This window comes from Stegostoma tigrinum, chromosome 22, assembly GCF_030684315.1.
Source record: "Stegostoma tigrinum isolate sSteTig4 chromosome 22, sSteTig4.hap1, whole genome shotgun sequence".
NCBI lineage: Eukaryota > Metazoa > Chordata > Chondrichthyes > Orectolobiformes > Stegostomatidae > Stegostoma > Stegostoma tigrinum.
Genome location: NC_081375.1, coordinates 32685489 through 32707785, shown reverse-complemented (window position 1 = coordinate 32707785; position 22297 = coordinate 32685489). Strand labels below are relative to the sequence as shown.

The window sequence follows — 22297 nt, the reverse complement described above, 5'->3', positions numbered from 1 at the left end:
GCTTTTATTAATAGAGAGACCGAGTTCAAGAGCCGTGAAGTTATGCTCCAGCTATACAAAAGCCTGGTTCGGCAACCTCTGGAGTATTGTGTCCAGTTCTGGTTCCCTCATTACAGAAAAGATGTGGAAGCATTAGAAAAGGTGCAGAGGAGATTTACCAGGATGTTGCCTGGAATGGAAGGAAGATCTAACGAGGAAAGCTTGAGAGAGCTAGGGCTTTTCTCTTTAGAACGATGAAGGATGAGAGGTGACTTGATAGAGGTGCACAAAACAATTAGAAGTATAGATCGAGTGGACAGCCAGAGACTTTTTCCAAGGGTAGAGGTAGCTATTCAGGGCGGCCCGGTGGCTCAGTGGTTAGCACTGCAGCCTCACAGCGCCAGGGACCCGGGTTCAATTCCATCCTCGGGTAACTGTATGTGGAGTTTGCACATTCTCTGCGTGAGTTTCCTCCGGGTGCTCTGGTTTCCTCCCACAGCCCAAAGGTGTGCAAGCTAGGTGGATCAGCCATGCTAAATTGCCCGTCGTGTTCAGGGGTGTGTGGGTTATAGGAGAATGGGTCTGGGTGAGATGCTTCAAGGTGCGGTGTGGATTTGTTGGGCCAGAGGGCCTGGTTCCACACTGTAGGGAATTTAATCTAATCTAATTACAAGGGGTCATAGTTTTAAAGTGAGCAGAGGTAGATATAGGACAGATGTAGTGCAGTCAGCCTCACTAGGGGCATTTAAGCAGTTTTGAGATAAGCATATGGATGATAGTATAAGGTAGGGATAGAGGTTAGATAGACCTTAGGTTTAGGGTAAAAGTTCAGCACAACATTGTGGGCTGAAGGGCCTGTACTGTTCCATGTTCTATGTTTACAAATTATCACTGGCTCCCGCTGACCAGCACTAATGAATTCCTTACAACTGATGCTGATTTTCTGATATAAATTCCCTAACCTGCATAATACTTGGATTCACAAATTTTATGCTATGAAGATTAATTTAAGTGCAAGTTTAGTTGTTATTTTATGAAGAAAATTTCTCTAAACACAGGAAAAAAAATGCTTCTTTGGGCACAGGAAATGTCATCTTTGACATTCTTCAAAATGGCAGTTGGGGACAGAACAGCTGCAGAAATTAGTTAAAGGTAGAATAATTGCCCCAAATGAAATAGCATGGGGCATGGAGAAAGATAAAGAACTCAAGGTAAAACGTAAGGTCACAACTACATTTTGAATGATCATTACTTTCTGGCAGTCTAGCCACAATGTCTGGTAGACAACTTCCTATACTGCAGTTTGGCATCATAAATTCCATAATAATATCATCAAAAGCCATCAACTGTTTATCCATAATTTGCAACAGAAAATCTAGTGATTCAGGCCTATACACATCGAAATAATCCAAAATACTGTTCTAAACTGATTAAACTGTTAAGGTAACTAGGCTATAAACCTAAGAAGATTACTTCAACGGCTTATGTAACGTACTCTTTGACAATACCAGAAACTTTTGAGAAATTTCAGTCTGCTACAGAAGTTTTCAAGTATAATCTCAGGAAACTATAAATTGCATAATGAAACTCTACCAAAATTGACAAATAAAACACTCTACTAATAGTTGTATGTTATATTTTCCAATTATTTTCAGTTTTATTTCATGGGAATAATGTCGTAGAATTGTGGCAGTTAAAGATCTCTGGTGAGCATCTATCTTTCAGAAATTCAGTCAACACCATTATCCGAAGCCAAACAACTGGCACAAATGAAGCCCAATCTAGAATACTGGGATAAAGTAATTAATGCACTACTGTGTTGCTAGTAGAAAAGCACTGAAATCACTATGTGCAACACTTCATTTACAGTTTAAAAATTCCATCACCCTGTTGCACACAAGTCTGCATTTATTGCAGTCTTTCAATTAAGTAGGTGAAATTTTAAATGAACTCTGCCAAGTTTGTCATTACATTGGCAATACAGATAACGCTCTGGTATACTCAGTTTTTAGCAGAATTGGGGAAAGGAAAAAGCCTGCTGTGACCATATATGCATGAACATTCTGTAATGGCTTAAAGATCATTCACTCAACTATGTGAAGTTTTCTAAACAGTCCATCATAAAACTGCTGTGCCAATTAACATTTCATGTATTTAATGCTCCTATAATGAAAATACGAGAATAAAATTTGTAAAGATTGAATCCAATTTGGATTTGTAGACAATTTGCACCACTGGCATCCAAGTTTGATTCTAAACCTGAGTAAAGGAATAAAAACATCATTCCTCTCTACGCTTTCATCGGACAGGAGTTTGATCATTCTCAATCCCCTTCACAATGTTTTCACATTTTGGTTATGTGCCAATGTAATTTTATATGCTGTATAAAGTAATCACCTTAAATATAGTATTAATTAGCTAGAAACTAGAAATGGTATTTTTATTGTAGAGTTTCATTAATTCAGCAGAGAGAACACTAGAAATACACATTAAGTCAATTTAATCAAGAAAGTAAAATGATTAAAGTACACTCACATGCCGCAGCAGTGCTTCCTCTCCAAGTGCTCTGACAAGTCCTTTGGTATCCATCTGCCCAAGCCTTAAGATATACAAGGGTCTTCCATCTGTAAAAACAAAACAACATTAAAATATTTTTCCAGTCTCAACTATAATGTACAAAATACCAAATTACAAATTAATCTTCTTGAAGAGGTTTCAGGATTCTAGTCCTAAGGGTATCCAGTTGAGACACTCTGCACTCAATGAAACTTTCAAGATCCTCCACAATTTTGATCTCTCAATCTCTAATCCCCTGCAACCCAAAACATCCAAGATCTCTGCACTCTACTAATCTCTACTCTCGAGCATTCCCGATTTTAATTGCTCCATGGTGACTGTGCCTTCAGCTGCCAACTTTCTTAGAGAATTCTCTCCTCGAATTTCAGTGCCCGTCTATCCTATTTCCTTCTTTAAGCCATTCTTACAAACCTCTCTTTGACCATCTGCTCTAATATCACCTATGTGACTCAGTGTCAATATTTTATAATGCTCAAGTTAGACCACTTTTTCCAATTTTCCAGCCAATGCTGGAAGTGAGCATTCCAAATCACTTCAAGGTGGGAGAAGTGCTGAACACCCACTACTCGCATCCCCATTTAAATGTTGAGTATGACAAACACGCATTTCCAGCAGTGAGCTCAGCTTAGTCCCCATGACCTCAGTGGAAAATAGTCCACAATAACTCAAAATATCAACATAACCAACTACACTGTACTCCCTCAACTGTGACAGAAGAAACATGGAAGCTGAGTTGGACAAGCAGAAAGGTCAATGCCTAAACTTAGCCCAGAAACTAACTAGTTCTTGCACAAGCATATTATGATTTCCTAAAAAACTGAAAAAAATAACTTTGTATCAAAATATGCAAGTTACAGTCATTCCTCTGTATACATGAGGGTTCCATTTCCGAGAACCCGTGAATGATGAAATTTGAGAGTGTGGAACCCATTGAAAATACAGGCTAAAAGTCATGGATATACTAGTTTAGCTGCAGATGATGAATTTTGCTGCTACTTACTTGTTCGTGCAGTTAGATGAATTCGCAAGTCGTGAACTTGCGCATACAGAGGATATACTGAAAGTAAATATTAACAAAGTACACACACACACACACACACACACACACACACACACACACACACACACACACACACCTCACTTTAAATTGTATTCCAATCATTAGAAAGCTTCAATAATGATTCAAGGCTGAAATTAGCCACTTGTAACACTTCAACTACAAACACTTACTTTCACATCTGATTAAGAAACATAATGCTATCAGTAAGTTTCTAGATGCTGAATATAGTCTAGTTCTGTTTAGGGAAATAAAATTTATAAAATACTATCACACTGTTGCTGAACGTATCACATTGTATATACGGTAAATCTGGCATACCTTTGTCGTGGTGATGCCAGCCTCCTGTGTAATAATCATGTAGCACTTGAGGTGGTGTCCAAGTTTCCAAGAGGTAGTCTACTTTGTGTTGTTTGCGCCATGTCAAAGACTGGCACAGAAGCTCCCTTGCTTTATCCATATTGAAGTCACGTGCTCTTAAGAACCGTAGGATGTGCTCATCTTTGGGAATCTGTCAACATGATAACTCAATTTACTCAAATGAAAGCAGGAAGCAATTTTTTGTTTGTCTGAATGTAATCAACACCTCCTTCATCGATGTTTCCTTGATCAGACTTTTATCCAAGTACCACAGCTCCATAACCAAATCTCACAGTTAAAATTGGAGTCTCCTAATTGCATTATAAATATTGAATTTCATAAACTACAACTAAAAATTTTAAAATGGTTCCAAATGCAACACGATTATTAAAAAGTCACATTTATCAGTGCAAGTAAAATAATGAATTGTCACATTGCAGTATTCACAAAACAAAACTTTTTTAAAAAGTTTCAGGGCAAAGGGACAGGAACACCATTGAGGAGGTGAGAAGTCAAGGGGAGCCACTGCTACTTCACATGCAACACATTTTGTTCTGCAAATTATTCCTCAAAGGGGCCTCCTTATATTGCGCCACCCACTCCATTCTTCTAGCCTTCTGAATTTTTGACTTATTCCGATTGTTTTGGATTTTTCTCCTGCATTTACAGGTGGAAAATTTAGAAAAATAATTGAAGTTTTTCCATACAGAAGCTGGGAAATATCGTAGTCGTGACAGATTGTGCTAATGAGATCATATAAAGCATCCAGTAGCATTCAGCAGTCTAGCATTTCAACTCATTATACACAAAGAACTTTGATCCAAGGTCCAGTTCAAAGATCCAAGCTCCACGAATGTAAACTAAATCTCTCTGAAAGGGACAAGCTTGTGTATTAAAAAAATTATAATAATTATTGGAAGGAGAAAAAGTACGTGTGTTTTTATGATATTTCCTCTGTTTCAAGTATTTCCATAAGGATCCTATTATTGGTTACTTTTGAGAAGTAGTCACGTTTTTTGACAGGCTCAATTCAGGATAAGCAAAAATCAGCTGTCAATCGGTGTGCATTATCAATATTTGACAAGAAAACCTGGTTACATTTACTCTCTCTTTAAAAATTAAATCAGTAATCAAATAAATTTCCTAAAAGATTTCAAAAATCTACCATTTTGATATATAAAACCCAAGTTTATATTTTATCATGTTATCTGCACAGAATAATTTTACATTTACCCTAACACAAAAACAACTAAAACATTTGACCTACTCCGCACTGAAAAGATAAAGTCCCCTGATAACAAACAGAACTATAGAAAGGTTACACCAGAGGAGGATAATATTCAGCTAGTCACATCTGCACTGGCTCTCCAGAAAAGCAGTAAGTCTAATTACATTTCCCTGCCTTTTTGCCAATCCCTTGCACATTCTTTCTCAAATAATAATCCACCTCCCTCATGAATGCCTTGATTGAATCTGTTTCCACCACACCAGACAATGCATGCTAGATCCTAACTACTTGATACATGAGAAGATTTTTTTGCATGTCACCATTGCTTCTTTCACCAATTATCTTGATCTTCTAAACTGTCTTTCTTAATCCTTCCACCAATGGAAGCTTTGCCTATCTAAATAGTCATGATTCCCTTGTGATTTTAAACTTCTGTCAAATTCCTCTCAACTTTCCCTGACCAAGGAAGAGTCCCAACTTCCCCAACATTGAACACAAGTTCCTCAACTCGGGAATGATTCACATGGGCCATTTCTGCACTTCTAATCCCTTCGCTGTGTTCAGCCATGACCTGTTGGTCGTTCACCTGAGTCAGAAGACAGTGGTTTCAAGTATCATACAAGGATTTGAGCACAAGGATCAAAGCTCATACTTCTATGCGGTATTGAGGGTGTGCTGCATTCTCAGATATGTTTCTTTTTCAAATGGAACATTAAATCAACGCTCAGTCAGGCTTCTTAGATCTAAGTAAAAGATTCCGTGGCACTATTTTGAAGGGAAAGTAGGAGTTATCTCCAGTGCCTTGGCCAATATCTATCAAGTAATGAGCAAACTGAGGCAAAGTAATTTGTGCCCTTGCTATTTCAGCAGATCATTACATCTACCATATTCTTACCTTGCCTTTATGTGCTTCCTGAAGTCGCGTTCGAAGTCTAATGAGACAGCTTTCCTGCAGTGGTGTTAAGTCACCCAAATAACGCTCAATATAATCAGCATCTAGTTTATCTATAAGCATAATAAAAAAGTGTGAAAGGATATATCCATTTATTATTTTTATTCATTTGGAAGTCCATTACACAGTTAACTACCAAAAATCTATTTGAGATTGATGGAAAGACAATGTTACTTTCTGAATAATTTACAACAGTTTTTTTTAATATCCAGGCTAACGAGAACACCTAAGGGCATTACAAAAAAAATGCATATTTCTCAACTTAGCCTTAAATTTTCATAGAAAAAGGAACCATGTTTTCTGAAGAACCCATATGCAATAAAATTAGATTAAAATATAGTTTCAGACTATGCAACAATTCCATAAACATCAATAAAGGTACAATTTTACAATTAACACACTGAGATCTTAAATTATTTACCTTCAGGTGTTCCTGAGAGAGAATCAGGTGAATTATTGGAACTGGCAATCAAGTCTTTGTTAACATGATCTTCCTTTACAACTGCATCACCTCGGCCAGGTATAGCCACAGCTGGAGAGGAAGTCAATTTCTGAACAGAAACTGTCTTTTCCACATTAGTATTTACTGTTGGTGTCCACCGTGGTACATAAGTTATTCCTTCTTCCTCTAGCTGTTTTAGGTAGTATTCAATTATCTCTTTCCCCTTTAAAAAAAATATAATTCATAGCAGTCGAAATATTAAAATATCCCATACAACAGTTAAATGTTTTGGCATTGTGGAATCTAAGTCAGTTTGAGTAGAACTTTGCGAATCTGCAATGATAGAAGGTATACGAAGACTGTATCATCAGTTATTGACACCAAAATTTTTCTCCACTATTTCATTGATTTAAGGAAAATTCGAGATTCAGTCCTTTGAGAAGGCCTTTCTGGGTAAGTATTTCAGAGACAGAATCATCTTGAGATCTTAAAAACCGAAGGCTCCTGTTTCTTAGGGTTCTTTGTATGTCATACATCCAGATCAAGGTTGATTTTCTGCCTAAACTTCCTCTTCCCAATATCCTTAAGTTTCTTTAGTATAATACTTCTATAAGCATCTGTCTTGAATATACTTAATGAATGAATACACACACACATTGTGGTTCAGGGTATTCCAAAGATTCACGACTCTGAGGAAATGATTGTCTCATCTCCATCGTAACTAGTCAATGCCTCACTCTGACACCGTAATCCCGTGTGCTAGATTCTATGCACTTTGTCAAGCTCCTCATCCCAGAAGGCAGTTGAGTACAAACCTTCTTGCATTTCCCATTGCTGACCTTCCCCCTAGCCATACATCAGCTGCAAACCTGGATACATTACATTCCATGTCTTTATTTAAATCATTAATATTGATTACAAACACTGAAATCTAAGTATTGATCCTTGTTGAATCCTGTTTGTTGAGGCCAACCCGAGATTGTACCATTTATTCAAACTCCTATTTTCTGTTCTCAATCAATCATAATACATTACGCTTAATCCCATGATACCTAATTTTGTGTTAATCTCTTTTGAAAATCTGAATACACAAGTCACTGGCTCCTTCTTATTCAACCTACTGGTTACAGCAAAAAAAATGTCAGCAGTTTTGTCAAAGGTGATCTTGTTGTCCAAGGCTATCATAATGGTCAAAGTTGTATTTTGTTTTCCTGTCCTTTAAGACAGCTTACCAATTGAGTAATACATGATCGTAAAGAAAAATCATTCACAGGAACATGTCAGTCACTTGACAGTACAATTCTGGAAAATCTCTCAGTAGGAGCTATGAGCCAAGAATATCAGGAGCAGGCTATTCTTTCCACCTATTTGTGGCAATTCAAGGAACTCTGGTGACACAAGTTGCTACAGATGAGCAGTGTAATTGTGAAGAGTGGATTACCAATATGCATCTTAAAGTGACTGCAACAGAACAGTCTCACATTTCCAAAATACGGTTCTTACAAAGAACATCAAGTTTAAAATTAAATTAGAATAAGGATTGCCAACAGCAATTATAAATCATCAACTGTACATGAGCCATGCATTAAAGTTAATTATTTAAATTAAGTCACTATTTGCAATCATCACGTTAGAATATATAATTCTATTATTTTTTCAAAGTTAACAGCAAGATTGTGATCGATTACACGCACAGAACTCATCAAATACTAAATGAGGTGAAGATAGATTCCATAGATGTCTTAGCAACACTCCCAGACACTAGTGACCCTGTGGATTGTGAAATCTCATTCAAATCTCATTTATAAAGGATAGCAATTCGTCGCTATTTGAATGAGTAATTGGTCAGGCGTATGTCTGGGCTTCATATCACTGAAGGGTGGTGGTGGCAGGTTGCTTTTAAGACTGAGTGCTGTGACCAGCTGTGTACCACAAAGATCGATGCTGGTCCATTGCTTTTTATCAGCTATTTACACAACTTGGACATGAACATAGGAGGTATGGATACTAAGTTTGTAGATGACAATAAAATTGGAGATGTAGTGGACAGTGAAGAAGGTTAATTTGGAGTACAATGTAATCATGATCAGATGGGCCAATGGGCCAAGAAACGGCAGATGGAGTTTAATTTAGACAAATGAGGTGCTGCATTTTGTAAAGAAAAATCAGGGCAGGACTTAAACACTTAGTATCAAATTCTGAGGGAGCGTTGCTGAACTAAGAGAACTTGGAGTACAGGTTCATAGTTCCTTAAATATGGAGTTGCATGTAAATAGGATAGTGAAGGCGGCGTTTGGTATGCTTGCCTTTATTGGTCAGTACATTGAGTTTAGTAGTTGGGAGGTTATGTTACGGCTTTATATGGCATTGATTTTGGAGAATTGCGTTCAATTCTGGTATCCCTCTTAGATGAAGTATGCTGTGAAACTAGAAAAAGTCAAGAAAAGAGTTTTGCAGATGTTGCTAGGGTTGGAGAGTCTGAGGTACAGGGAGATGCTGCAAGCTGGGACAATCTTCATTGGAATATTGAGGCTTGTTAGTGGCTTACAAGTCATGAGGGGCATGGTCTATTCTCTGGGATGGGTGATCCAAAACTAGAGGACATAGGTTTAAGTTGAGAGGAGAATGATACAAAAGGAACCTAAAGGGCATCTTTATCACACAGAGGCTGGTGTGTGTATGGTATCAGCTGCCAGAGGAAGTGGTTGATGCGGGTTTGATTACAAATTTAAAAGGCATCTAGCTATGTATATGAATAGGAAGTGTTAAGGTGGATATGAGCCAAGTGCTGGCAAATGGAGCGAGATTTATGTCAGATATCTGCTGGGCATGGACAAGTTGGATGGAAAGGTCTGTTTCCAAGCTGTACATCTCTATGACTTTGACTCTATTACACAGACACTGAACCTTATTGAAAATTACCATAAGGCTAAATAATCTTTATACAATTAACATTCTTGCTTTTACGTACTTTCTTCTCAACCAGGTACCTCCTGTGAATATTGATACAGTACTTCTAGTCAATGCAAACATCACTACAGCCAGAAAGACAAAGGAGAATCTGTCTGAAGGGTCTACTTGAAATACCAAAATACCATTTATTAACATACCTTTTTGATGCTGCTGGCATACTGTTTCATTGCTATTTTTTCAACAGTGCTTTCAAATCCAAAAAACGATTTGATATCAAGATTTGCTGACTGCTCAAAGCAGGTCCAATCTTCATTTTCTTGGTGAACCTGACAATGAGCACATAAAATAAGACACATCAGGAACAATGAGGAATTTTAACAGTTCTTTTCATCTCAAAATATAGAAGGTCCACAACAGACAGTGTAATGTTGACACAATTCTGGGCAATGAAGCCAGATTGGTGTTCGATGTGGCTGTGGCAGAGCACGTTAGAGATGATGATCACCACCGCATATATTTTAAGCTTGTTGTGAAAAATGAAGAGGATGGCCTACAAAAAGAGCTTGGGATTGGTGGAAGGCAGATTTTATTAAAATAAGGCAGCATCTAGCCAATTTAGACTGGGAACAGCTACTTCTGGTAAATCAACGGTAGAACATTCAAAATGAAAATGGTGACAGGCCAGCGCCCACATGTTCTCTTTAGGGTGCCAAGTATAAGCAACAAGTCCAGAGAAAAATAGATATCTAGGAATATTCAGGACTGGCTAAGGAGGAAAATTAGCAAGTAAAGAAATGTGCAGGGGGTGAACTTAAAAAATGCAACTGAGAGAGCAAAGAGGAAGCATGAAAAAAAACTGGTGGCCATGTTTTGGGAGAATCCTAAGATATGCCATAAGTATACCAAAGGGGAGAGCGTAACCAGGAGAAGAGCAGGGCCAATTAGAGACCAATTTGTGAGTGGAGCTGGGGGATATTGGTAGAATGTTAAACAAATACTTTGGAGGAGGAGTAAGGTACAGAACTCTGGAGGAGGAACTGTGAGGTTCTTGAACAATTTTATCATATAGATTAAGGAGATATTGGAGGTTTTGGTCAGCTTATAAGTGGATAAACCCTTGGGTCCAGATGAGTTGTATCCCAGGTTGTTGAAAGAGATCAAGGAGGAAATTTACAGAGGCTCTGACTCAAATTTTTAATACTTCTCTGGCACACGGGAAATAACAGAGGACTGGAGGGCAGCTAGCCTGGTTCAACTTTTCAAAAAGGGTGTCCCTGAGATAAACCAGGTAAGTACAGACCAGTGAGTTTCATCAGTGGTAGGAGAACTATTTTAAAAACTCTTAAGAATTAATCCCCACTTGGACAGGCAAAGTTTGATTAGGGATAGTCAGCATGGCTTTTGTCAGGAAGAAGATCAAGCCTGGCAAATTTGATTGAACTTTTCAAGGCAGTCACCAGAAATGTAGATGAGGATAGTGCAGTTTACATGGATTCCAGTAGAACCTTTGCCAAGCCCCACATAGGAGACTGATAAAGGGATCTCTGGTAATTTGACAAGTTGGATCTAACACTAGCTTAGTGACAGAGACAGAAGTGGGAGTAGAAGCTAGTGTCCAGTGGCAATGCCACAGATATCATAGAAAATTATATTTTCCCACCCAGAGGCTATCTGGAATGGTCTGCCTGGGAGGATAGTTTTGAGGCACGAAACTCATAACCTAGGTCCACTGGTATTCATAATCTATATGAAGAATACGAATAATGCTGCGGTGGTGGTGGAAAGGTGAGGGGGATAAGTAAGTTTGTGGGTGACACAAACATTGGCCATGTGGTTGGCAGTTAGGAAGGAGGTCTTCGGTCACAAGAGGAAATAGACAGATTAGTCAGATGAGCAGATCAGTGGAAGATGGAATTTCAACCTGATAAGCACAAGATGATGTATTTTGGAAGAAATAACAGAACAAGGAAGTACTCAATAAATGGCAGAATATTAGGAAGCTTACAGGGACACAGGCATTTTGAGGTGCTTGTTCAGATATCCTTGAAGCTGGCAGGACAGGTTACTACGGTAGTTAAAGCAAGCATATCGGCACTTGTTCTTATCAACTGTGGCACAGGTTATAAGAGCAGGGAGGTTATGTTGGAGTTTTACAGGACTTTGGATATGCCACAACTGGAGTACTATGTGCAGTTCTGGTCACCATGCTATCAGAAGGATGAGACTGCACTGGAACAGGAATCAAGGAGATTTGCCAGGATGTTGCCTACGATAGAGCAGTTTAGCCATGAAGACAGGCTGGATAAGATCAGTTTGTTTTCTTTAGGAGCAGTGAGGGTTGATAGAGGACTTGACTGAGGTGTATAACATTATAAGGGCATGGGGTTCATGGATAGAAAGCAGTAATTCCCTTCGTTGAAGGTCAATAACAATGAAAGCCAGGTAGTTTAAGAGGTGATAAGAAGTGATTCCACCCAGAAGAAATCTGGAATGCACTGCTTGGGAGGATAGACCTGAGGCATGAAACTCAACCTTTAGTAAGCATTTGTATGCAGATTTGAATACTCAAGGTCATGTGTCAAGTGCTGGAAAGTAAAACTTGAGTTGATTTAGAGTTTTCTTTATGTTGGTGCAGATTCGATGGACCAAAGGGTATTTCGTACAGTAGAATTATGATTCAGCAATAAGACAAATGTTAAGCTTTGGCATTGTTAAAATCAATCCATATAAAAGTGTTTACTTTAGAAATGTGTACATTAACATCACAATACAAACATTTCCTTGTTATATATCTGTGATGTTAATACTATTTCAATCTCAGCCTGAAATTAAAAGTTAAAATTGTCTGGAGGAACTAGGTTTCATTTCTCTCAGGCTATCAGCAGCCAAAGGGTTAAATATAGTTCAAAATTTTCGTAATTTCACTACTTTGCAACACTATACATTAAAGAAGCATGCAAAATACAACCTACTTATAAATGAGATTAAAATGCAATATTAAAGGTTAGGGTATTCAAAAAACCTAATTTGTATAGCTACTGTGCTATTAGTCATCATTGGCGAAATCAGTGAAAGGATTAAAATCTGGAAGATGCTTTTCATTCCTTTTCCATATTTCAGATTTGTACATTTTCATCTTTCTACCCTTACAGTCTGTTGGTTTCCTTAGCCACAGTGTAAACTGTGTTGCAATGGGGGCAACAGTATCTGGCTGTATTCCGACATTTGCTGTGCACTTTGGAATAGATACTGGATGAGCAGCCACAGCACTGGTGCAGAGAATTTGTTTGTGATTTATACATTATGCATCAGTATTGTAGGTGGAAGTGCTCTGCAAGACTTATAAAGCATGAACATATTTGCTACAGAGCATGAAGATAACTATAATCTGAACTTGAACACCAACAGCCAGCCTGAACCTCAAGGATAATGGAACTGATAGATTTATACACAAATTGACAAAATACACAAAGGCACTTTTACATGGCACTCCATGTACTCATGCTATGAAATTTTAGCTCTCCTCCTCATTTCTTCAATTACGCTTTAGTTTCCCTCATTTTAAGAGATAAAGTTTCTGGGAGCCCAGATTTTTCTTACATTAATTACACTCAAAATTTTTGCAACTGATAACATACCGTGTAACAGCAGAATTCATTGATGACCACTCTATTAGCAAATGTTTCATTGTGAGCTTCTATCTTCAATGTCCTTTCCTGCTTATTCAAGGAGTTCTTCTGAATGAAGTAGATGTAATCAACACCTGCAATCTGGATATATCAAACAGCTTTGTCAGATACATCTGTATAATTGTTAAATATAATTACAATATCAAATACCTCATGGTGATGGCAATCAATATTTCATAAATCACAGAGCTTATGAACAAAATTAACTTGGATAACTAAATTTGCAATGAAAGCAGACACAACAAAGTGTGGAGCTGGATGAGCACAGCAGGCCAAGCAGCATCTCAGGAGCACAAAAGCTGATGTTTCGGGCCTAGTCCCTTCATCAGAAAAAGGCTGCTTGGCCTGCTGTGTTCATCCAGCTCCACACTTTGTTATCTCGGATTCTCCAGCATCTGCAGTTCCCATTATCTCTGTTGCAATGAAAGCAGTTGTGCATGTTATTTATGCTCTCCTCCAGAAATTTCAAACATACAAATAAAACATCAATAATCCCCAAAGCAATCAACATCAAGAATAGCTGCAGAAAATGTTAAAAACACTACCAGCAAGCACCAACCTGTAAATATGACTGACTGAGTGGAAATGTTATTAAAAAAAAATCAATGATACGGCGTTCGTGTAGTACAAGTTTAATGCAACATTTCTCATTAGTAATCATGTAAACTTCAGTTGTTAGAACAAATCCAATATTTAATGACAGAATATCACTTTCAAGTTCTGATAAATTCTATGATCTATTTTGACTTTAACAACAAATGGATCAATACAACAGATACACAGAAATTGTCAAAGTTACAAAAACAGTTCATTTGATCCAAACAGAATACTTCAGCAATTACTCTATAAAGGTTTAATTTCTTTTACCTTTGAATTATTTTCATTATTCCTCGACAGGCTGCCCTATCTAACCTTGAATGCTGACATGGTTGATGCAGCATTTATTAATTCAAAATGAAGTCTACTCTGGGCAAAGAAAGAGTCCCATCCAAACCTTTTGCATTTTTTACTGGGACTTTGTCTTGAGCCCTCAAATGCTGAAAACAGGTGATTGCTTTTCCTCTGCCCTACCTTTTTCTAATTTTGTATATTTATAGTTTTCCTCTTCAAAGCCTGTAAAATAACCTATTGCAAGATAACACTGATTTCTGAATGAGAAAGTCTATGATACTCCTTTTCTCCCAACAGCAATGGATGAATGTTCCCTGTACAAAGAAGAGGGAACAGTACAAAATATCCAGGATGTATCAATTAATTGGAGTATGGCTCAAGCATTCCAAATGTCTGAAGCAACTGGACAACTTACTGCTCTACAATGCCTAGCCAAGGCACTCGAGATTAACTCAAAACTGTAACACTACTTTCTGCCAGCAGATGGCGATGCTTTCAAATAGCAATTTGTGCCAACCCTTTGTCAGCGAACATTGATTCTGCTCGAGAAAGGAGGTTTAGAAAAAAAAATGGTTTTACTTAATTAATAACAAAAGTTGGAGAAAATTAGAAGCATTGTAATGCATCAAATAAGAATAAGAGTGGTATAATGTTCACAGCAGCGACATCTTTGTAATTTAGCGCAAAGAAGTAAAAAAAACACAAAAATATTCTGTAGGGCATCAATAATGAATAAACTAGGTTACAGATCATAGTTCAACATTTTAAGATACCTTTTTAATGCAGATTTCTCTACATAATAACTTCTCTTTCCAGAATTACTTATTGAACGTTTCTTATTGCACATTTACATTTTTGAACTTACTCAATTGATCGATCGTTTTAGCCATACCTTTTTCAGTAATCTTGGGGCATCTACATCCAGTTTGCACCGCCTTTCTAAAATGTGAATAGCCCCATCTTCACTCTTGTATTCGCTGGTAATGTCACTTCCAACAAACATTGGGATTAACGGGCATGTTGGGAATCGCCTTTCATAAGCCTAGAGGCAAGGCAATTATATAAAATTATACCTATTGAAATATTTATATCACACAAGTTCCCTGCAAGCTTAAGCAAGTACATCTGCAAGGAACATGAATTCTTCCTGTCCTTCAGCAGGGAACTAAAATAAGTAATGTTCTTGCAAACTCAAAGAAACTGGATTGAAATATGGAACGTAGCCACATTTAGAATTCAAGAACTTGTAAATTACCTAATCAGTATTTGCTGATTTACATTATCTTACACTCCTCTTGGTGATGCCTCGCGTAACGGCCAAGGCTTAAAGTCCCATTAAAAGGTAAATAATAACTCAAATTTTACAAATTAGTATATACAATTTTTTTTCTAGCTGAAAAGAAAGGGAATGGCTGCATTAGTGGTTCACTGAGACTATGGTAAATACCAGTAATTAAAGAAATAATCGAATGGTACTGCACAGAAACCAGGCCATTTGATCCATCATGCCTGTGCTTGGTCTTTTCCATAACCATCCAATTAATCCCCCATCCCTGCTCAGGCATGTTAATCCCATTTTTTAAAAAAATATTTGTCTGATTCCTTCTGAATATTACAATCAGTTAACACAATCCTTTCAGGCAGCACATTGTAGATCACAATAATTTGATACATAAACGAATGTTCTCATGTCACCTGCATTTTTATTGGGATCTCTGTAAATGTTGGCCTTGTTACTGGTCTCTTAGCAGATCTTCTTTGCCTTGTATGCAACTTTGAGTTATAAATTCTACATGCTATTTTAACAGCCTATTCAACTTGTTCTGCCACGTTTGAGATTTGTCTATGTACAATTTCCAAAGTAATCTTTGTACTCTATTCAAAATTATAAAATGGTGTCTTTTATTGGCCTGAAAGTCTCAGAACAGCATTATGCTGTGAAATGTCTATTTGGAAATCAGAGTATTCCACTCACCCCATAATTATTATTGCTGTCTCACATAACCTGACAGGGCAAGGACCATATTATCAGTTCTCTGTGACATATAAGTTCTGCTCTCATCAGACAGTCTTTTGAAATATTCATAAATTGAATTCTTTTACTAAATGAATAATTTGGATAAAAGCAAAATACTGTGGACGCTGGAAATTTGAAGCACTCAGAGAAAGCTGAAGAAGCTCAACAGGTCTGTTTTAAGTCTGGTATGACTTCAGAAACTTTCGAACAACTTGCATGCCACTATTAGATCTCCTGTTAGGCTGAAAGAAAGGCTTGAGCATAATTTGGCCAGGATCTTGATGTGACAGGTAAACAGAGGTCCCGATCCATCCTGTAGCATTGTGTCATCAAGTTTATAAACTGCAAATTTAAAAAATGGCTACAGCTGCCAGACTACCATCATATAGGTGCACCACTAGGGAGGCTACATCCACATGTCTAACCAGGTCCGTCTGAGTGCTCAGCTCCATTTAAATTCTCAGTTACCTGGTAAGATCTGAGTTGAAGTTTCAGAATCATTAGTCTAAACCCCGGATTATCAATCTAGTTATGTTACCATACCCAAAATATATTTGAATCTGTAACAGCAAAATCTCTTTTGCTACAGAAGTTTTACCATAGATTCAGTTGCAAATAAAGAACTCTCATATCCATTGTTCTTTACATAGAACATCAAGGATTAATGACAGCTCTCCTCGTTTCCTCAAAAGTACAAAGTTTTTGAGGCAGTGTCAATACATCACTTTTACTTCTAAAATTAAAATGTTCTTCAATCACCATTTTGGAAGAGCAAACACAGGTCATTGTGAAAGACATTAATTGTGGATAGCTCTTAACGTTAAAAGTTGGGAACATTTCCTACAATGGCAAACCAAGAAAGCGTTACAAATACCATACCCATGGCTCAAAATTAATATGTCACAACTGAGTCCCCTGGAGTAGAACAATAATTTTTTTGCGTCAGGGTCCAGGCCATAACCCATATAATAACTTATAATGCAACCAACTGTATTCAAAACTTTATGAAATGTGTTTTAATAGGACCACGATTCAGGGCATCACCAGTGGTTTTTGACAACTTCCAGCCAAAGCTGAAATTAAATATCTTCATTCATACAGTTGTCACATGAAGACAAATCAAGAGCAATTACTTAACTATTGCAACAAGCATTTTGAAAATTTAAGGAATAAAGCTCCTCATGGTTTATTAAAACAAAGTTTAAACTATTTCCATAATCCCAAAGCCAGATATACTGTTATATACCTGTTATATTTGTATTTGTTAAATTATCTGTTATCTTCAGAAACTGATGCTAATCATACTAGGTATTCATAAACCCAGTGAAGAACCCTCTTAGAGGACAGACAACTTCAAAAATTAATTTGGGGAAGGCAATGCATGTGTTACATCATGTTGTGTAAAGACTATGTATTGATGCATTAAAGATAACCTATCATTTCTTCAATTAGAAGTGCAACAATGTCCAATAACTATCAGAAATGTTTCTTCCTGATTACAATAACTGCTTTATACATACACATATTAAAATGCAGTAGGGGTATAAAAGGTAAAGTCTTAGAGATCACAGAAATGCTGTCTCATTAGAGACAGACATATGGTGGGTGTTTTAACCTGAAGGCCACCACATCTCAGGCGAAGGGGGAAATTGAGGCGAGTATTTCATGCTAACCTCAGTGGTGTTGGAATTCATTTAACTCGGTTGGCTAGACAGCTGATTAGCGACGCAGTGTGACGCCAACAGTGCAGAGGCAATTCCTTCGCCAGCTGAGGTTAACATAAAACACTCGGTCCTCTCCTGAAATGTGCTGACCCTCAGGTTAAACTACCACCAGTCATCTCTCTCTTGGAGAGCACCCTAAGGTTATAGAACAAAAATAGAACATAGAACAATACAGCGCAGAACAGGCCATTTGCCCCTCGATGTTGCGCCAACCTGTGAACTAATCTAAGCCCCTCCCCCTACACCATCCCATCATTATCCATATGCTTATCCAAGGACTGTTTGATGTAATGTAAAGGCTACTATCTCAGAAACAATAAAAATAAAACTTGTGGTGTAAGTGCTTTGCACAAATTCACCAAAACGATAATGTAATTATGTCAGAATCTCAGAACAGCTTCTGATGTAAGCTGGAGTTCTGAGACCTGACTCTTTTCACAAACTGTAGAATCGGCACGGTCCACACTCATAAAAGAGGATTATTTGGGTACAAAACTAGATGATCAAAAGCACTAGGGTGTGTCCCAATGTGAATGACTGGGTATAGGTGAAGAACAAAACCATGAAAGACATTACAGTATTTAAATTAGATACCAGTATTCATCTAAACCCTATCTGACATGCATTCTGATACTAATGGTGGAATTTCCACAGGGGAAGATCATGAGAAAAATTGACTGCATTAGTTGGCATGATTGTTATTGACTGTAGTAGTAAATCTTCGCTCTGCATGCTTTTGAGCAGTTGGGGGTTTCGGAATTCCTGGAGAACCTTTGACATTGGCTGATCCATCTTGTTATTTGTGCTTTACTTTATACAAGCCCTGAAATTTAAGGCAGATTAACTTGATATGACTGCAAAACACCAGATATTTATTTTGTTTTAAAAGTGAGGTTCAATGTGGGATACAATTTCACAGATGAAGAGATCTTGTGACAAGGCACAATTGTTGACAGATCTTGGAAGTTGAGGGCGTAATCCTTTAGTCACTCTCCATTAATCATGGATTTCCAGTAATTTTGAAGGATATTCTATACTTATTGACACCTGTCTACACAAAATTCTTTGCAAACATTATAGGCATAAGGCAGTGATGTGTACAATGTAGATTTCAGTTATCAGCTTATTTAACTAAAATCATTGGTGAAACCTGTCAGAATACTTTTGTCCAATTACATTAATTGCAAATTAATAACCTACATTAGAGATCTAAAAGGCACAATTTAATTGAAGCACTGTACTCTCACCTATGTCCCTTTTCTAGTAATTAAAGTTTTCCTGAATTAGATTATTCAATATAACCTCAACAAACCCTGATATATGCTGGAATAATGTGATTTTGAACAATCGCTTTCATTTAGCTCATTCTGGTCCCACTGCCTGACAATTATCAATACTGCATCACTTCTGAAATGATTCATCAACATTCCATCAAACAATGAATTCAAAAATCAACAAAGAAAAGTATTCTTGTTCAACTGTTACCAAGAAATAAGCCTCAAAATTAATTTTTCACAGAACTACTATACTGTCAGCAAAAAAATGTCTGACTCAGTAAGGCTTCTTACTCAGACAGGTGTACAAATGTTTATTCATTCTGTTACTGTTGCATCAACAGCATGACAGAAAGCCAATGCAGCCTTTTTAAAATTATCTTTACAGTCATACACATTTTCTACATCTGTAGAAATGGGTTCCTGTAGAATTAGTCCAAATTATGGTAATTGTGAACTCAGCACTGCAATTTAAATATTCTGTTAGGATTGCGTTACCCATGGTCAGGAGCAGGGACAATTGCTTTCATTAGGTGTTTTCAAACAACTGAGAGGATTAATTGAAAATCTGATCATTTTAAATACATTTTTAGTATGAGTTAGTCTCCAACATGATGTTTTACCTGGTGTGGCAATGCTCAAGTTATCTCCTGTAACATTTGCATCTGGTTATGGATAGCACAATATTGAAAAATCCAACAGACATTCACTACAACCATTATGTACATGCCTTACATGCTTTAGCTTAATAGCCCAGGCACTCTCATGTCTATTATGTTATACCATTCTCCAGTAGTGTAATGTTTCAAGTGATCCAAGGCAAGACGGAGTCCAAGAACTTTACATCCTCAGTCACATGCTACGATACAGTAATGATACCGTGAGATGTCTCTTAAAGGGATACTGACCATGAGATATAAAACAAAAAGTTTCCATAATGTTGACTAAACAGCAAATATCCTGGAATGCTACATATTAGAAATATAGAAACTAGGAGGAGTATGCCATTCAGCCTTTTGAGTATGCTCCACCATCCAATATAATCATGGCTGATCCTCTATCTGAATTATATATTCTGACTTTCTCCTCATATCCCTTGATGCCCTCAATATCTTAAAAAAAATTCCTGAATATGTTCAATAACTTGACTTCCATTGCGTTCTGTGATAGAGAATTTCACAGATTCATTACTCTTTATAGAAAGAATATTTCCTAATCTCAGTCCTAAATGATGTAACCTGTATCCTGAGGCTATAACCTCTGGTTCTAGGCCACTCAACCTGGAAAAATATCCTCCCTGCATCTAGTCTGATAGCACAGACAGGAACTCATACGTACAAAAAACAAGACTGTGGATATTGGAAATCAGAAACAAATATAGAAATTGCTGGAAAAACTCAGCAAGTCTGGCAGCATTTGCGGAGAGAAATCAGAATAAATGCTTCGGATCCAGCATCCCTTCTTCAGAAGAATTTTTCTTCAGTTCTGATGTGTGCAACGTGAGAAAAACAAACCAAAATAAATGCTACTGATGCTGGAAATCTGAAATAGATCAAAACCAGAACGCTAGAAAAGCTCAGATGGTCAGGCAGTATTTACGGGGAACAACAGAGTTTATATTTCATGGTGTTGACCTTTCATCATAACCAGAAATAAAAATTTTAACAGGTTTAGAATAAATGCAGAAACTGAAAAAGGGTTAAGGAAAAGAAACAAAAAGAAAGGTCTGAAACAGGGTGGAAAACAGGTAAGGTAAAGGCCCAGATCTTCTGGTTATTGTAGTAACATATGCAAGAGGTGCACAGCAAGACCATGTGAAAGTCGTCTTGAAGCTGATTCTGCAGCAATTGCAAAGGAAGTTGAAGCCTCTAATGGGCAATTACCCAGCATCTACAACCTTCCAAAAAAGTTCCATTGCCACGTTAGAGCTACAGAGTTCAGATGATTCAGACACATCTGGCTTAATTGCTAAGCAGGAAAAGTTTGACAACTTAAAATCCGCTCTAACTCATGGATAACTGTTAAGCAGACCCTTGCAACTCACCCACACCATTTAGACTTGATATTTCCCACCTCTTAGACCAACACCCTTGACCTATCTTGTGAACACCTCTCTGAAACTGGGGCATCTATCTCCCCAAACTCCTCCCTCTCAACCTGACCTACCTCTACCAACACCTTCCCCTCAGCTTGGTATACAAGGGTAGGGCAGGAAATGGTGTTCGAGTGGAAGATTGGCTATGACCTAAATGAATGGAAAAGCAGGCTTCAGGGGCTAAGTGGCCTATACCTGCTATTTTGTACTACATGTTAAGTTTGCCATCCTAAAGAATCCACAACTCCCTCTAACCTAAATTGCCCTAGATTTCCTCACCCACTTATTTGTTGCACTACCCACCTTCCTGGCTTACAGCAAAATACATACAACAATAAATGAGATTTTTTTTAAAACAATGATTATTGTCAGACAGATCTGTCGCAACTATCATCAGAAATTCTGGCATGAAAGGGATGAAAGGTTTCTGGTGGAGGGCAACAGGGGATGGTAATACAGAAACAATCAAAAGATCGGTCTAAGAATGGTGCAAATGGCAATTTCAGAATCAATATCAACAGCAAATCTCTGAAAACGTCAGGTTGTTGAATTTAACAATTTCAGATCATAGTCAAGTTGTGCTCTAAAGTAAAAAACTGAGGAATTAGGTGCTGTTGACTGGGTTCCATCATGTTTCTATTGAACAATATAAAAATGAGACCAGTTAAATGGGAATCAGGAGTTAATTATAACAACAGAAAACCAATCTTTCAGGATCACACATGGACTAATTGGGCGACTGTCGTACAGCACAACACCAATTTATATTTGACTTCTCCACTATTAAAGACACCCCATTGTAAACGGTGATGACATTATACTAAATAAAAATACATCTCTGTAATACTTGGAAGGAGGGCTTGGAGTTGTGGATAACAGGAAGGGAGTAGGGTAAATATACAGGGCTTGCATTATTGGTGTTTGTGTGAACGCAGAGACAGTGATTGATGAATGGATGAGAATAGTCCCTTCAAAATACTCAAACGAGAGTTTGGGAAGAAAATATTTGGTGGGGGGGGGGGGCATTACACTGAAAGTGATGGAAATGACAGACATAATATTTTGAATACTGTGGATCATGGGATTGGAAAATGAGGCC

General features: G+C 37.5%; 1 protein-coding gene across 2 annotated transcripts in view; it reads right to left on the bottom strand.

Moving 5' to 3' along the window:
* LOC125463673 (SEC14-like protein 1) overlaps window positions 1-22297 on the bottom strand; it is a 49111-nt gene that overhangs the window by 9480 nt on the left and 17334 nt on the right. For both annotated transcript variants that reach the window (XM_048555243.2, XM_059653749.1), the window contains 7 exons: window positions 14981-15130; window positions 13147-13278; window positions 9706-9834; window positions 6575-6818; window positions 6097-6206; window positions 3935-4124; window positions 2515-2603 (listed from right to left, as the gene is read on the bottom strand). In XM_048555243.2, the coding sequence (XP_048411200.1) occupies window positions 2515-2603; window positions 3935-4124; window positions 6097-6206; window positions 6575-6818; window positions 9706-9834; window positions 13147-13278; window positions 14981-15130 (1044 nt within the window). The remainder of the gene's footprint in view (window positions 1-2514; window positions 2604-3934; window positions 4125-6096; window positions 6207-6574; window positions 6819-9705; window positions 9835-13146; window positions 13279-14980; window positions 15131-22297) is intronic.